The sequence below is a fragment of the Pelecanus crispus genome, chromosome 2 (genome assembly GCF_030463565.1).
Source record: "Pelecanus crispus isolate bPelCri1 chromosome 2, bPelCri1.pri, whole genome shotgun sequence".
Lineage (NCBI taxonomy): Eukaryota > Metazoa > Chordata > Aves > Pelecaniformes > Pelecanidae > Pelecanus > Pelecanus crispus.
In genome coordinates, this window is record NC_134644.1 from 157,363,233 (window position 1) to 157,380,469 (window position 17,237).

General features: G+C 34.5%; 1 protein-coding gene across 3 annotated transcripts in view; it reads right to left on the minus strand.

Annotated features, from left to right (window-relative positions):
• Positions 1-17,237, minus strand: part of CSMD3 (CUB and Sushi multiple domains 3) — a 760,009-nt gene that overhangs the window by 292,180 nt on the left and 450,592 nt on the right. For all 3 annotated transcript variants that reach the window (XM_075706425.1, XM_075706424.1, XM_075706423.1), the window contains 2 exons: positions 16,254-16,442; positions 5,921-6,037 (listed from right to left, as the gene is read on the minus strand). In XM_075706425.1, the coding sequence (XP_075562540.1) occupies positions 5,921-6,037; positions 16,254-16,442 (306 nt within the window). The remainder of the gene's footprint in view (positions 1-5,920; positions 6,038-16,253; positions 16,443-17,237) is intronic.

The window sequence follows — 17,237 nt, forward strand, 5'->3', positions numbered from 1 at the left end:
CCACCCCCAGCCTACTGGTGAGTGGGGAATGTTGGAGAGTCAGCCCTGATGCTGTGTGAGCACTGCTCAGCAGCAGCCAAAACACTGGTGTGTTATCAACACCTTTCTAGCTACTGTAGAGAAAATAGGGCTGCTGTGGGGAAAATTAAATCCATCTCAGCTGGACCCAATATACCCCTTTAGGTGTTGGAAATTATCTTTTCCAGACTTCATGTGCATCTTTACAAGCTCTCAGTACAATTATCCTGTATTTTTTTTTACAGTACATTGGATCCCTGTGGTTGTCTCAAATGGCATTAGACATTTATGTTAATGCAACTCAATCACAACTAATAAATACAGCTTGTAAGGGTATCTGGAATGTAAGGAGACTTGGTTTATGAGGATATGTAGTCAAGGACCTTTCAGTAAGGAAAGCAAAGACAAGAAATGAGGGAAGTAATAAATTATGTACACACATACCCAAGCTTTAATGAGCAGGATTTAGTGGAGACCCTAACAAAGACCAGAACTCAAGTTTCTGACTGGTGGGCCATTGAATATATCACTGTAATCTTCTAGCAGTTCAACCAGAACTCAGTACCAGATTAGAATGGGAGAAAAAAGATTATCTTGGGTCTCATGGAAATCAGAAATGGAGTATTTGAGAGAATTTGTGAGATTATGTAAAACTTAACATGAGATTTTTAAATGGTATTTGGAGACTGAAAAACTCTTTGTGGGATTTTTAGGGCCAAAGGCAGGTAAGGGGAATACATGTTCTGTCCAGTGTGTAAGCATGTGTGTGACCACTAGTGAATGTTAGTATGGAATGTGTGGTGAGCAGGATGAGGTCAGGGGCCAACAACTGGAACAAGGGTCATCAGTCACAGTGGGGCAACACCTGGAGGGAGTGGGATCTGGGGACCAGCTCGCCGGCCAGGACCTGGATGGCTGTGGGAGAACATGCATGTGCATGTGTGAGCCTGTGTCAGTCCTAGCAAACTCCCATTCCCATCAGCCCAAGTGGAGAAATAGGATTTGGCTGCCTGTGGTGTTCATCTCTCTTTCAGGGCTGTTGGTGTTTCTCTGTGTGCCAATGAAGACACTTGTCTCTGTCCATGTTAGTCTGTGTGACCAGCCGTATATGTGTATGTACATATTGGCATCTTTGGAGTACATGCTTAGTCTTGCTGTCAGCTGGACATACAAATGGGAGCAACAAGAGAAACGCCTTCGATCTTTGAGATGTGTAGACTGTGCTTCCCTTTAAAGAGACTGGAGAACTATTCAGTCTTTTCAAGTAGATATCTCCTTCTCTTCTTATAGCTCCACAGAACCCACCCCACACACACCTCAACTTGCTGTAACTTGCAGAACCAGATAAATACACCCTTACTTAGTAGCACTGATATAGAAATTGCAGGAAGGGGTTGTATTTTATACATAGCATAAAACCAGATAATAAAAAAAAAATCTATTCGAGAGTTTAAAAAATCTTAATTTAGTAATTTTATGAGCAAAGCCATTCATCTGCTTTGAGCAGCCTTTTTATTCTCCTAGATTGTGTGACAATAAATTGGCAAAAATCACACACTGAATTTTGGGATCAAGACAACATTACATATCTTTTGAGCTGATGCATATAAATTTAACTTTGGGATTGATAAACGCTTAAATGGTTTAATTTTCTATCATAGTTTTACACAGGAGATGGTGTTGATCTGACATGAAAAGAGAGCTCTTAAGAGAAAAATGTAATATATTCAGAATGAGACTGAAATTCAGGCCACATTTGTTGCATTTACTGCTCTCCAAATTAATTTTGGCCTTTTTTATGCATGCATGAATACTGCAACAACAAAATCAGAAATGTCAAAGAAAATTCTATGGTAGTAACGCAAAATAATGAAATCTTGTGAATCACCGCTGAGCTTCACTGAGAATTGTTCATACACCAAACTCAAGGTTTAACTCAAGGGAATGTTTCAATCAATTTTCCAGATTGCCATGACATTTCTAAGCAAAACCCCAAGGTATATCCCAGCAGTAGCTGTACAATTCAGTTTTCTTCAGAAAATATTCTAATCACATTAATATATGCTGTGTGACAGATTGTGTCTTCTGCAGAGAAGGATTTTAAGAGATATGTTCAGGTAGCTTCCTTCTCATTCTGCCTCACATGTCCTTTTCTTTGTAAGGGGAATATTTAAAATCTGAAATGAAGGCAGGAAGACATAACACTGTAATGTCATTTCTCAATATTACAATCCAGGCTGTTGGAGGATGATAAATTAACTGTTCTATTATTAAATAGTTTAAAATTTATCATTAATACTCCACAAATTTCACTTCATCATATATTGAATTGCATGCTGACCACAGACAAAATACAATAATTATTGTCATGATAGATGATTCCATTCCTCTTCATAAATAATACCAATTACTAGACATATTAACTATATTTAAAGTGAACGTTCCATTCCCTAGTTAACAATAAAAAAAAAAAAAAAAAATATGTCAAGTTCTAATTGACATTCAAGAATCATAATGCTGGTCCACAAGAACACAAATGAAAATCATTCCAGAATTCTAGAAGTTTAGATACACTTGAGCAGTAAAATTAAAATATATATTTATATTGCAGATTATGTTGTTTAAGACACTATAAAAACACAGAAAATTTTTTTCTTAGCAATACAATATATCCAGATGTAAAATACAATTCTTAACTAAATATATGCTTTTAGTTGCCTGCTATTACGTAATAGTGGTATGAAGTTACAACATAAAGATGTGTGTTTAAAATAGTACCCGCAGCATTCTGGAGCTACAAGTTATATACATTTACTTGGCAGTCTGGCGTTAAACTAATAAATCTTGCCAAAAAAAAAAAAAGGCTAAAGGAAACATTAATTATTTTTTAAAAATCATATCACTAGTCAATGACCAGTAGAAGATACTCTTTGAAATTGTGAAGTTGGAATTATATTAGAGATGAAATAGAGCAGAAAATGAGATTTCCAGAATAAAGATTTTCTCCCTCACTAATAACCCATTTATGTGTATGGGATTAATTTTCCCAAATGGTAACTATCTAAAACTTAGTCACTCAGTCTCCCCTTGGACAATTCATCTGGGCACTATATAAACCCCCTGGACACTAGATGAAAAATAGGTACCTTCAGAGGATGGTTCATTCCATCTACTTTAGATACTTTTTCAGGGTGAGATGACTCATATCCTGAAGATATATTCATTTGTCCATTAAATACAGAAGTAGCTTAATGGACTAGCTTACTCAGACATAGAACCTTACTGTTAGAAGTTTAAAGTTAAATTAAGTAAGCCTGTGACTTATTGTCATAAAAGGAATTACATCTTCCTCATACACTACTACAGGAAAAGCTTAATTAAAGTATTAATACTTCTTTGCCAACAAGAGCAAAATATTAGAAGATCATACAATATTTCCTATTTCCTACTCACAGCAAATCCTCACTCTTCAATTGCTTCCAGCAGATCTTTGAGCAGCATGAACCAAAATGCCCAAGTCAAATTACAACATAGCATTCATATTTAATAATATGTTTTTACTTAATAACATTTCCATACGATAATATAAAATGTATTGACACAAACGAGAATGTGCTTGTATCAATATATGTATGTGTGTATATATATGTACCAGTGTCTATGTGCTTATAAATATGTATGTACCCTGTATATATTATTTTTATATATTTGGGGGTTTTTTTTGAGTCTGATTACATACGGTGTTTTTTTCAACAGCCTCTCATAAAATGTAATCACATTTAGAATTTCAGCTTTTATTTATCCTAACCTTTAAGTACTTCTCTAGCTGGGGGTTCAAGAAAAAGACAAAAAGCCTACTTAATTTTCTAAAAAAAAAAAAAATAAAATTGTTTCCAAGTAATTTCCTTCATAATCTCATTTTTAATTTAAGAAAAAAATGGAAATATTAATATAGTATCTTTCAAGAATCCTGAAAAATAAGGCTTAATCTGGTCTTATGAGTACCGTAGAATTTACATAATTTTCAGTCATGTATTAATCCATGAAGTTAAGCTCTTATCTACCTCTGCTACTTCTCTTCAATGCCCAGATTACAAAGCTTGGGCTGGTTATCCAATGGCTTTTCAGGTAGGGTGCATACTAAATGACTACAGGGCTAACAGTTTTCTTGCACCTTCTGCCAGTCTTTTTCACTTATCCAGAACAGTTATTTTGCTGCAACCCTAAAAGCCATGTATCATACCTAGAGGTAACAAGGGCAAATGTAGCATCTATGTAGGCTCAGTAATTTCAGAAGGCTTTTTCACTGCAAATACTTACAAGCAAATTAAATTGACACAATGGCGTCCTTTGGCAGTAAAAAAAGACTGTGGAACAGCTGGAGTAATAATTTTGAGATATACACTTTGCCACTTTAACACTTTAAGGAGTTTTAAATGGGACATCCAGTCAGAATTGCTTTACATTTAGATGAGGAAATATCACACTATTTGTACAAAATAGAATAAGGGGATCACAGATCAGCACAATTCTCTGTGAGGGAAGTCTTATTTTTATGTTATCAATAACTCTTTCAATACATCATCAGTATACTTTTTTACATTTTTCATGCCCTTACAGAGAAAACTGATGAAATTCAGAATTGAACTCACCTTCCTTCTTCTCCCTGTCATTCTTTTTGCTGTATCCTTTCCAGTGCTACAGATGCAATTCTCCTTTTTGTGTTCTTATCACCTCACCCTATTTATATTAAATTTCTCTTATGGCACCTATCTCTATTTCTCTACCTCCCTTAACATTAAATTCTTATGCTTCTCTAGCTCTCTCAACTCATAGTACAAGAGTACTATGCAGTCACTCCCATATTTAAAACAAAATACCAACAAAAATCTAAGTTTGACCCATCTCTTCTAATCTAGCTGCAAAACCTTTCACCTGAAAGCAAGTAGGATATGCTATTTCAATAAATTTTGCTACCTGGAAATCCCAAATTCCATTTGTGTCCTAAGCATTTTCTAACCTCTCCTGCACGTCTTCCATTTCTTTGAAATAACTCTTCCTAAGATCCTTACTCAGAGAAAAGTTAAAACCATTATTATATTTTTATCCTAAAATCTGCCTTCAACCAACAGCCATCCTTTTCTTAAAAGTCTCCTGTCCCTCAGCTTTTGTGATCTATCATTATCTAATTCTTTCTTACCCCTCTAAATGTTCTCTTATTGGGTTCCATTATATATTATTTTTTCCCTCTCTATATATTTCTAAACTATATTATTTATTCAATCCATAAATAGATATTAAACTGCCATTTATATGCTGCCACCCTGAAAATGTGTCTCAGTAAGCTGAAACAGTTTCTTTTCTTCAAAATAATAGGACTTTTCTTTCTGACATTTCCTTGTCAACAGCTAGTCATAATGTAAAATTTAACATAATGAACAATCTCTTAAACAACTCTCTCATTAATTTCATTCTGGTTTTATGCCATAATATGAATAACATCTTCACTGAAGTCTTCACCTCAGATTCTTCTGTTGATACCAAGTCTAAATATCAATGACTACTTCCAGCTAATCTCTCTCTAAGATAAGGCATTTCTCCCTCAACACAGAAAAAGCATTGATCCTCTTTCACCTGTATGAATTAATATGCACACATCCAATTGTCTGTTACTTGGCCTATAAACTTTTAGGGACTTTCTGTTCTGTGGAAAGCATTAGGGCCTAGTCCACATCTGGAATTCTAGGAATTACTACAATAAAAATAAACAAAACCAAAACCCAGCAACACAATTCCTAGTTCATTGCTGCTAACCTAGATCTACATGTGCAGCACAGAATACTAGACTTATATATATATAAAAAAAAAAAAAAGGTGGAAAAAGAGAAAAGAATTTATTTACCTTTTCCATGGGTAACATCTACAGTCCATGTACAATTCAGTGAATTTGGATACAGATCAGGATAACCAGGGGACAAAATTGTTCCACTAGGTCCTCTAACATCTCCACCGCATAAAGCTAGAAATAACAAAGAAAATAATAGTAAAAATAATTAATATAAAATTTACAGATAAGAGGATATATAAGAACAACATTTTTAAAAAACTTCTGGCTTTAAAATGACTTAAAAATAGTTGGTCAAATGATTCAGCAATTCCACATATAACTACAGCCCATTTTTACACAATATGAAAAGAAATATAATCAATGAATAATTAACATGCTTTGTAATAGGTACTAAGAAAATGAAAAATGAGTTTCCTTATCATTTGCTTGAGACTCTGTGAAAGTCACAAGTTCAGCAGGAAGGTGAAGGCAGAAGAAGATATGGAGCCAAACAATATCACTTTAGCCAGAAGCTAAGGCTGGAGAGTTAAAATAGCATAGAGTGGATCTTGCTGTTGAAGAATTACTGACTGAAAATATTATCATAGGGAAGCAAGACATCTTTTCTTGCATCTAATTATTGGATATGCATCTTTATCTATAATGCAAGTGATAATGACAATTGCCAATATAAGTCCTTCTATAGTATCAATAGTGACTTTGTAAAAATAGTCAGTTAATGAGCAATATAAAAAATAAATTACAGCTTGAATTAATACAAAATACAAAAATAAAATCTCACAACACTGGCATAAGTATCTTCACAATTCACCATTACATTTTAATGATGAATTTTCCCTTCCAGAGATTTTGAAATACTGAATTAATTGAGTAATTTTTACTAGTGAAGAGGCTCTTCTACCTTAGAATTATCTTTTATCAATAACAGTGATTAAAACTCAGTACCAAGCCAAGTTATTACATCATAGTTCTCTGAATATAGATTATCTCAGAAGGGCATACATAAAACAAATAAGTATTTCTACTTTTTTTTTTTTGCTTCAAGATTAAAAACATCTATTCCTTTTGTTTTTCTTAGCCTAATTATATGCATTACCAAAATTATTTTGTAGAAATGTTCCAGGATACAAAAAAAACAGTAAAGCTATGGTACTGCCACCAGATTTAAGTCAAATAATATAGACTGTTTCAGGAAAGTTGATTACAGTTCATAATATGAGCAGCTCTTCCAAATTAACACAAACTCTCCCTTTTCAGCCTTAAGTAGTCAAGCTCTCAACCAGTGTCATTTCAGAAATTTTATTGGTATCAACCATAGTTTCTCTGAGCCTGCACCTTAACCCAAACCAGTTTTCAGCACTCCCATTTTTCACAGTAAGGTTTTCTCTTCAGCAGACCCTAAAGCAGTTTGGGAGATAGGTAAATGGCAGTTATTTGTCTTCAATTTCAATCGATACAACTACCAGTCCCTCTTCCCCTTGTCGTATAAGCTGTTGCTCACCTATTGCTCATGACGGTGCTTCCTAGCCTGCTGCCACACCAGCGCAGGTGAGGGAAGGGACCTGCCACAGGCTGGCAGAGCAGTACCACTGTCTGAATGAGCCTGGCCCACCACGAGCTGGGTTAACCTGCTCCTACTCCTCCTGTAACATCAGCAGCAGCCTCCAATATAACACTCAACAGTACAGATCGTAAAGGTGGGAGAAGTTAAGCCTTTCAATATATGAACAGCGCTCAAACGTCTTCATACTTCTTCAGGAGAAAGGTGTTGTGAGTAATTTGTTACATCATCTATAGATTCTATTATATCTATTTATTCTACTTATGACAATTTCTGTTAGACATTGATGGGGTAAATAATGAAAGTTATACTACCTTTGCTTTTTCTATTAATGCTATTTATTTGAGAATGAATATGTTGACCAGTCATGATTTTCTGCTTGCAGAAGTACATTCAAAACTGATTTGAGGACAAACCATACAGTCAATTGAGAGAATATCCAGAATGTACCTTCTGTCTTACCCTGTACCTAGGCAGACATTTGTCTCAATGAAATACATGCATTTTTCAGACATTTTGGTAGCACTGTGGAATGTTTTCATAAAGGTCAATAATTTTTCATAATGAGGTTACTGCATTGCAAGCCATCACTGCCTTTAGGGTACTGAATAAAAAGAAGTATACGTTTAATCACAGTTTTCTTATAAAGCAGAAATGGAACTTCATCCTATATCCTAGGATGAAGACCATCCTATTTTGCCCAGTTAAATTTGTTTGATTGTTCTAACTAACCACATTTCTGTTTTAAACATGTATCTTTGTCTGGGTAGCCTCATGATTTCTTTGTGCGTGCTATTACTCTTGCCAACTTTTTAGCCTTTTTGGCCTAGTTGTAAGCTGGAAATTTGCAGATCCAGTACCATAGACTGAAATAGGACATTCTAGGATGACAACTGACCAATCTCATAATTGTTGCCACATGGGAATAACCTCCCAGCATACTAATTTTCTTGTTCACTTCTCTGATGAAGAGACAGTGAAAGTAACTGTTGTCCACTTATCACCTGATTTTGTTATAATTAGGCATTAGTAAAACAGAATCAGGGCTATGACAGCATGTTATTGGAGCTTCTGATGATAATTACTTACTTTGTCTATACCTTAGGTCAGCCTTATTAAATAAGAAAATGCAATCAGTTTTTATAATCATGGGAAACAGCCCAAACAAATAATGTATTTTACAGTGGGTGTTTGGAAAACCTTTCAGGAAAGCACATGGTGACAAAACATCTATGGCATGCCATCAGGCACTCAGTGTAACACTTTGAAGGTTAGCAGATGGCAAAAAAAGGCATCAAGGGACCAACATTTTACAAAACAAAGCCAAGTTGACAGATCTGAAATATAAAATGTGCACTGGTCCTGATAAGATGGCAAACAGCCCAAGCGTATAATATCACTACTAGTATCTGACTCTTTTTCAGAACGCAAAGGAAAAGAGAAACACATGAAAATAAAAACAGCAAAAGATAAGCTCCACACATTTTTCCAGATTCTACAAAGAACCCTTCTTTCCCTTATCTGATTATACAGAGATGGAGGCTAGGACAGACTAAAAGTAGAATGAATACATAAGCAAATAACTGAAGCACTAGCTTGGCGTTCTAATGTAGAAAACAGAATATTATGTTACTAACACACTAATTAATAATTTCTTTGTTATGAAAACAGAGAAGTTGAATCAAGGTATGCCTAATTTTTTCCCTCCATTTCTATGTTTTTCAGAACAGTGAGAAACAAAATAACAAAAAATAAAGAAAATAAAAAATAAAGAGAACAAAAAATACAGAGAACAAAGTATAGAAGTGACTGTATGAAATGCAGATAGGTGCCTGGATGTATAGTATAAAGTACCTCTACATCACTGTGGTGATCAGAAATGATGTGACAACTTAAGCAGCAAGTTTTGGATAAATGTGAATGAAGATTAAATTTCATGGTGGAGTTCAGTGGCTAAGCCAGCTGTTTAGGTGAAATAAATTCTTACAGTGTTGGGTTGATTACTTATACTTTCTTTTCTTGTAAATGATCATAACTGCATTTGTTTTGCTCAGTAACATGATCAGTCATAAAAGAATGACAGCAAGCAAGCCTAGCTTAGAAAATGGCCTTATATAGTCTGAAAATAATTTTTGGCCCAAACAATTTTAGAACCATTATTCAGGTTACTCATAAGTGTCTCAGCGGGATACATGCAGGCCATGCTTCATCCTTGAAACACATGAATAGTTGTAATGAAAGCACTTGACTAGTGTCATTCATAAAATTATCAAGTTCCATTTCAGGCCATATTTCATGCTACTGTTATAGAAAATCAATCTTCCAATACTAGAAAGAGTCTCATAATTTCTAGCCTAAATTTATTCATGGTCCATTTTTACCCATTTGTTTCTCTGTTAAACTGTCATTATGTTCTTTTCCCTCTTGGGGACTCACTTTGGAAGGCTGGCAAAGCACATTAGTATCTCTGGCTTTGGATCAGTTCAATGAGACAGTTTTCTTAATGTACTTTGTAGGATACATTTTCCATCTCTATGACCACTGCATTACCAGCTGCAAGTACTTACCTGTCTTTCTTGTCACAGCAGCTGTGCTACACAAACATATTGCTAGGACACTTCACATTAGAGTGTGGCAGCAGCTAATAAGCAAGGAAGGTGATGTTTTTGTTCATAGATGGTTTTTTCCATTTTTTTCATGTCCTCTGCTATATTTTTAACATATTTATATTTTAATGCAGAAGACAATCTGTATGTCTTCCTGCACAGGTCAGCCTGTATAGCTAGCTTAACACTTGTTCACAGAAAAGCCTCTTACCATGAAAAAAACTCAGCAACCACTGATTATGTTCTCTGTCACCCAAAGTCTTTTAATAAGGTTTAGTACCTATTTAAAACCAATTTATTTTCATGCAACACAAGTCAGTCTCAGGATATAGCAATAATATGAAGTTATCAAGAAAACTTCATGTGAGAAGGGGGTCACCATATCCAGGAAGGACAGAAAACTATCAAGAGAATGTATTTGTTATTTAGTAAGGCTAGAGAAAATAATACACATATATATATATAAGTACATGTATCTGTGTATTTCTACATATGGTATTCGCTAGCAATGCAGTAAAAAAAACCCATACAGTTGTCCCTTTTTAGCCTGACTGAAGATGGTGATATCTGGGAAATTAACAACATTTTCCACATTTACAAATTATATCACCTAACCTTTTGATATATAAAGATTTTTCAAGAGACTAACCATAGGTCACCAACCACAACTTAGAAACTAACATACAATCATAGAATCATAGAGTGGTTTGGGTTGGAAGGGACCATTAGAGACCATCTAGCCCAACCCCCCCGCAGTGAGCAAGGACAGCTTTAACCAGATCAGGTTGCTCAGAGCCCCGTCCAACCTGACCTTGAATGTTGCCAGGGATGGGGCCTCTACCACCTCTCTGGGCAACCTCTTCCAGTGCCCTACCACCCTCATTGTAAAAAATGTCTTCCTAAATCTAAATCTATTCTTCTTTAGCCTAAATCTATTCTTCTTTAGTTTAAATCCATTACTCCTTGTCGTGTCACAACAGGCCTTGCTAAAAAGATATTCCCATCTTTCCTATAGGCCCCCTTTAAGTACTGAAAGGCCGCAATAAGGTCTCCTTGCAGCCTTCTATTCTCCAGGCTGAATAATCCCAACTCTCTCAGCCTGGCCTCATAGGAGAGGTGCTCCAGCCCTCGGATCATTTTGGAGGCCCTCCTCTGGACCCGCTCCAGCAGGTCCATGTCCTTCTTGTGCTGAGGGCCCCAGAGCTGGACGCAGTGCTCCAGGTGAGGTCTCACCAGAGCAGAGCAGAGGGGCAGAATCACCTCCCTCGACCTGCTGGCCACGCTGCTTTTGATGCAGCCCAGGATACGGTTGGCTTTCTGGGCTGCAAGCGCACGTTGCCGGCTCATGTCCAGCTTTTCATCCACCAGTACCCCCAAGTCCTTCTCCGCAGGGCTGCTCTCAATCCCTTAATCCCCCAGCCTGTACTGATACCAGGAGTTGCCCCATCCCAGGTGCAGGACCTTGCACTCGGCCTTGTTGAACTTCATGAGGTTCACACAGGCCCACCTCTCCAGCTTGTATCTCAATTTTCTCGAAAAAGAGAAAATACACATAACAGGAAGAGAAGCCTTCAGAAAGAAATTACTTTTTTTAGTAAGGTCAGCTTGCTGCAAGTACAAATAATTGAAAACTACTTTTTTTCAAAGGTGATGGGAAAAGAAAACATGCATTTATAATTGATTAGTAATAATGATTAGTTTTATAAACAGTTTCAAGCATCATCAAGAAAAACTAATAACATGCTAGTTCAGAAAGAAACAGAGTGAAAAGATAAAACTATCTATACATAGCTGTGTTTGTGTATATATAGTTCTGCACATACAGAGACCCCATTACATTTTTTTGTTTAATTTACTCTAACTTCCAACTAAAAATCTAATTCTGACGTGATTTTCATTTACTTTGTAATTTGATAATAAAAGGGAAATATAAATATAGTTAAATTATTGAAACAGTGAATTTTAGAATTTGAATCTTATCTACTGTGCTTCATAAATCACTAAACATCAGCATATGTCTTCCCTAATTACAGAAAATGTAATGTGTCTTAAAATGGGAAGCAGTCAAGTAGTAACAAGTAAATAACAATATGGACATCAAATTATTATAATCAGCTTCCAGAAAGAAATCTTGGACTTCAGTTATATTACACAAGAGACTAACTTAACAGAAACTAGTGTAGCCCAGATTACTTGCAACATAAACTGTTGTATTTTTTCCTTCTTATTTAAATCTAAATGAGACCAAGCCATATTATCCATTTCCAATTCTGGCATTTACCACACTGAATATTTGCAGCAGATTTTTTAACAGTTTTATTTTAATAAAACTATTGTTTTTAGCTTAGAGTTGTCTTAACAGAAATGACGTAACACCTCTGCCATATTTACTGGCTATGTTCCTCATGGTACTGCACAAGTCATATTGCTAATTCATTTGGACATCTAGGTGTTTTCAATATAAATATTAAATGTTTTCCATCCTGTTTGAACATTTTTCTTGTTATTTATTAATTTTTCTTAAATAAATGAAAGTCAAGTGGAATGAAAGTATTTATTCATAATTCAAATAATGAATAAGTATTATTATGTATTAATAATCAATTTCATGTTATGATGAAGGGAATAAAAAGCACTTCAGACTCTTAATTAGGTATCTCACTTTTACATTAGTTTTCCAGTCATTTTTAATGGGGTTAATACAATACTTAATATATTGGGTAGAATAGGTTTTCTCACATATATTCAGAAGAAATTCAGGGGTGTCCAGATAGATAGGTACCCAGTGAATCGTATGTAGATGTTAGGCAGGAATAGTGTAAATGTAACACAAATACTATTTTCTAAGCAAAGCTCAAAAACGTCTATTTTCTCTCTCTTAAGTATATTTTCTGAAGGCCTGTACAGATTCTTATTTGAAAAGAATGATCATTATTTATTTGTATGTTTGTTTTCCTAGGTAATATGTCCCATATTTATAATATATAGACCAAACTGCATCTTCAGATGAACTATTTCAAAATAAATAAATGTACACAGTAATATTGATTGGTTTTCCCTGGTCTGTGTGGATAAAAAAGCTGTTTACCAATGAACCAAAGAAGGGGAAAAAAAAAAAAAAAAGGCAGAAGTCTAGGCCTTGATCAGGGCCACCTTTTTTGAAAAGAAATAAAAAAGTATTTCACCAAGACAGCTATCCAGAACTTGGTCATAACAACTCTAAAGTAAAAAATTAACAGTATCTTTGTAACAGTCTACAGACTAATTCACTTCTTGAAAAAAGACTGATGATTTGATAAAGATCATAGATTTTACTTTTCATTCCTTGAAGAAGCCTTAATTTTATAGTTGTATAACTTATTTTAACATAGTGGAGTTGCTGTCTTGAAAATTGTAAAGCAATACAAGTACTGTATAAATTCAAGTAGCTTTCACCACAATGAAAGGATGAGAGGTAATGGATGTGACTGGAAGATGGGAAGTTCTAAGTAGATGTTAAGAATATTTATTGTGTGACAAATGTCATAGGTTGCTCAGAGGAGAAATGGAATCTCCCCTCTTGGAGATAAAACTCAGTTGTGTAGGATCCTGAACAACCTGATCTAACATCAGATTGGACCCTCTTTTTTGGGTACAGGTTTGGACTGGATGACATTTTGAGGTGTCTTTCAGGTATAACTGTTCTGTGATTCTGAAAATATTTTCCTTAAATATTTATCTTTAAAGAGCAGAGATAGATTCTAGTACACTCAAAGGTCAGAGAGCTTTAATTTTTTTTTTCTTTTTTTTTTTTCCCCCAAATGCTTTGCTATACTTCTGTATAGATAAAACAGTGTTTGGGTGTGTATCTATACACACACACAGAGAATACATATGTGCACTGAAGAATAGTGTGCACACTTTATCTACATAGATACACAAAAATCAAAACTAAGGAAATTACCTATGAAATCCTTCATGCATATCAATTATTCAAATATGAATGAATTATACGGCCTGCTATAATCACCCCCTCAGGCCAGTCTTTAGGGAAGGAAACAGTTTGCTTGATCATTTTTAACCATCATTCTCAGTATTGTCCAAATGTTCCTGTAGATAATGAAGTGTGACATCCCTGATAAGCTTTTTGTGATGTTTACCTGTTTAACATCTAAACACCTCATGAAAAAATTAGATTACACTCCTTCAAAGAAGAGAATTGCAGTCAACATGATCTACTACTTTGAGGAAGAACTGTTTCCAAGAAGTCTAATTCTTTTCTTTCTAATTCTTTTTCTTATCGTCTGTCTGCATATGGCTACATGATGTAATTATCAAAAAGAGTTGCAGTTATCAGAAAGAATAATCATGAAAGAACTCTGCTCCTCAGAAACAGCCAGAGTAATATATTGAATGAACAGGAACAGTGACCAATGTGTGTATTAGTGGCACGATTAATACAAACGCATACTCGCAGTTTATGCAAAGAACAGCCCATTTAGCAAATGCCCTTTTTTTTTCCTGGGGGTGTAAAGACTCTGGATCCTATTTAAAAACGTTCCACCAGAGAAGAAAATCAGCAATTAAATTAAAATTAATTTAACCATGAATTGATTAAATTTACTAGAATAAATGTACTCAATCCTGCCTTTAGAGCATGTTTAGAACATATTTATTCAATGGACAATTGCCATTTAGCAATGTGCTCTGGAGAAAAAAAAAATCTCATTTACTTAATGAATTGTATGCCAGTTCAGCATCTTGAGGAAGAAATTTATCACGATATGTAAGTTTATTTCACAGCAGAGCACAGTATTCATGGGGAGTGTGTTAATACTCTTTGTTTTAGATGGTTACTATCTAGTGCCTATCACCGTAAGAAAACACATTTTAAGTTTATGGCTTATTCAGCAAAATACAGTCCCCTTCACTGTAATCTGTGGGAACCCTGCAATTCTTCATTCCAAGAACCTGCCTGAGAAGCAGAATCCTTTAGGAAATGGGTTTGCTGAACTACAGAGTGCCCTTTTCAAGAAAGTGATTATTCACGCCCCTTTCTACCACCAGAAATTTTGAGTATCATCATATGCTAATATGTTCAACCTATTGAAATATAAAAACCAAAGAATTTGGTAACTAAATAAGCTGAAGGCCAAGAAAACACCTAAAATTTTTTAAAGAAAGAAATACATTGAAAATGAATACATCCATATGGCAAACCACACACAATTCAATGATCTTTTTTGTTAGTCTTCTTTCAAATTCAGTTTTTTCTTTCTGAGTGTCCTGAGACACTATGAACTGTTTTAGAAAAATGCACTATCATGTGCATTACATAGGTCATAAAAGTCCAGTAGATTTTTTTGTTTGTTTGTTAAATACTATAGAAATAAATGGGTATGTTATTCCTGATAATATTTTTATTATCAGAAAAGTGTGTACCATGCTCAAAGAAAAAAAAAAAAATATTTGAGAGGAAGACATCTCAAATACATGACTTAATAAACATTACAAATACTTTCTTAATATTAAGTATAATTAACATCACCCTAACTGGGAAAATGTATTAAAATGAACAATTCAGATAACAAGAAATGACTGAAATTATTAGATAATATTTCAAACAGACTTTTTAAATGATATGGTGGAGACTTCAAAATGTATGACTTGTTACTTGATACCATTTTTGTTTGCTTTAACAATCACATGCTTAATCATCAGGTATAATGTGGACCTAATCAATTCCTACCATGATTGAAGGGTGTCAAGTTCTGTTAACAAATTAGGAACACAGTGATCAACAGGAAATGGGAGAAAATGCAGGTTTTGAGTCAGGTATAAATAAACCACATCTCATGTCTTGTATGTGAGCACACCTGTGTCCATAGATGGATACCCAAACACAAATATTTATAGCTTGTAGTAAGTGCTTTACAAGCCAACATACATTAACCTTGCATGTGTTTAGCTAATTGACAATCAGTTAGCTCACAGTAACATATATCCAGATAGCCATATCTTCAATAATCTGCTCATTTAAAGAATTATATATTATTCTCAACTTCTATTACTAAATATCTCATCACACAGAGGTATATAACATTTATTTCCTCTAACTATTCTTTTTTTTCCTAAAAATAGAGGTTTTATAAGCGCCAACATTTAACTCATTTTGACTAATAATAGTTTGGCAAAATGTATATATTTTAAGGTACTCTGTATTTTATCCATTCATCCTTACCATCACAAGTTGGGAGTGGGTGACTCCACCAGTGATTTTTTTCACATAGCAAAGGTTCCTCATGACTCAGCCTGTAACCTGGATCACAACTAAATGAGACAGTGGAACCTATAGAGAAGTCATGCCCATAACGACGTCCATGCACTGGTATGCCAGGATCCAAGCAAGAGTAAGTATTAACAGTTACACCTAGATTAAAACAAACAAATAAGTAACAACAAAAAAAGAGTTAAATAAAAAACCTACAGATTTTTTTTTTTTTTTTAATTAAAGTAATTCACCGTGCTGTGAGTGGCAGTGAAGGTTTCATTATCACAAATTTTCAGTGAATTATCCTTCCACTATATGTTTCTCTGTCTTACCGTTATAAGATGTTATGGATAACAAATTGCATCCTGCCTGTTGCAGAGAAAAACATCCCATAATTTACACGATACTTAGTTTGATCCTACCTCAGTAACATTAAGTGATTTTGTCCCTGATGCTGATGTTGAAAAACTTTGATGATCACTCAAAATTCTGTTTTCCAGCCTTTATTTTTTCCTGGTCAAACTTTGCTATCCTAGCTAAAATGCATTTTATTTCTTTTGATATTTATGCTTGAAATATTCACATAGATCAATTATTTACATAAATATTTTTCATACCTAATGTTATTTGACATGGAAGACATTAGGAAGATAGAGAATAGCAGAAAATGGAGTAAAGAGAAGTTGACTTGATAAACAGAATTTTAATGTATGCTGAAAATTTAAACCTTTTAGATTATTTCCCAGTGAGAAGTTTAATTTCATTATAAAAGAATCATGGAAAAAAACAAAGAAAGAAACAAAAAACTCTAGGAATATCACTGAAGTTAGCAAATTAGAAGAAGTATTCAGTGTAAGACTTTTTATGGGTGTTATTGCTTTCATTCCTACACAAAAGCCATAAAATATCCTTCCTTACAAAGAAATTCAATGTGGAAAGATATAATTAGCATAG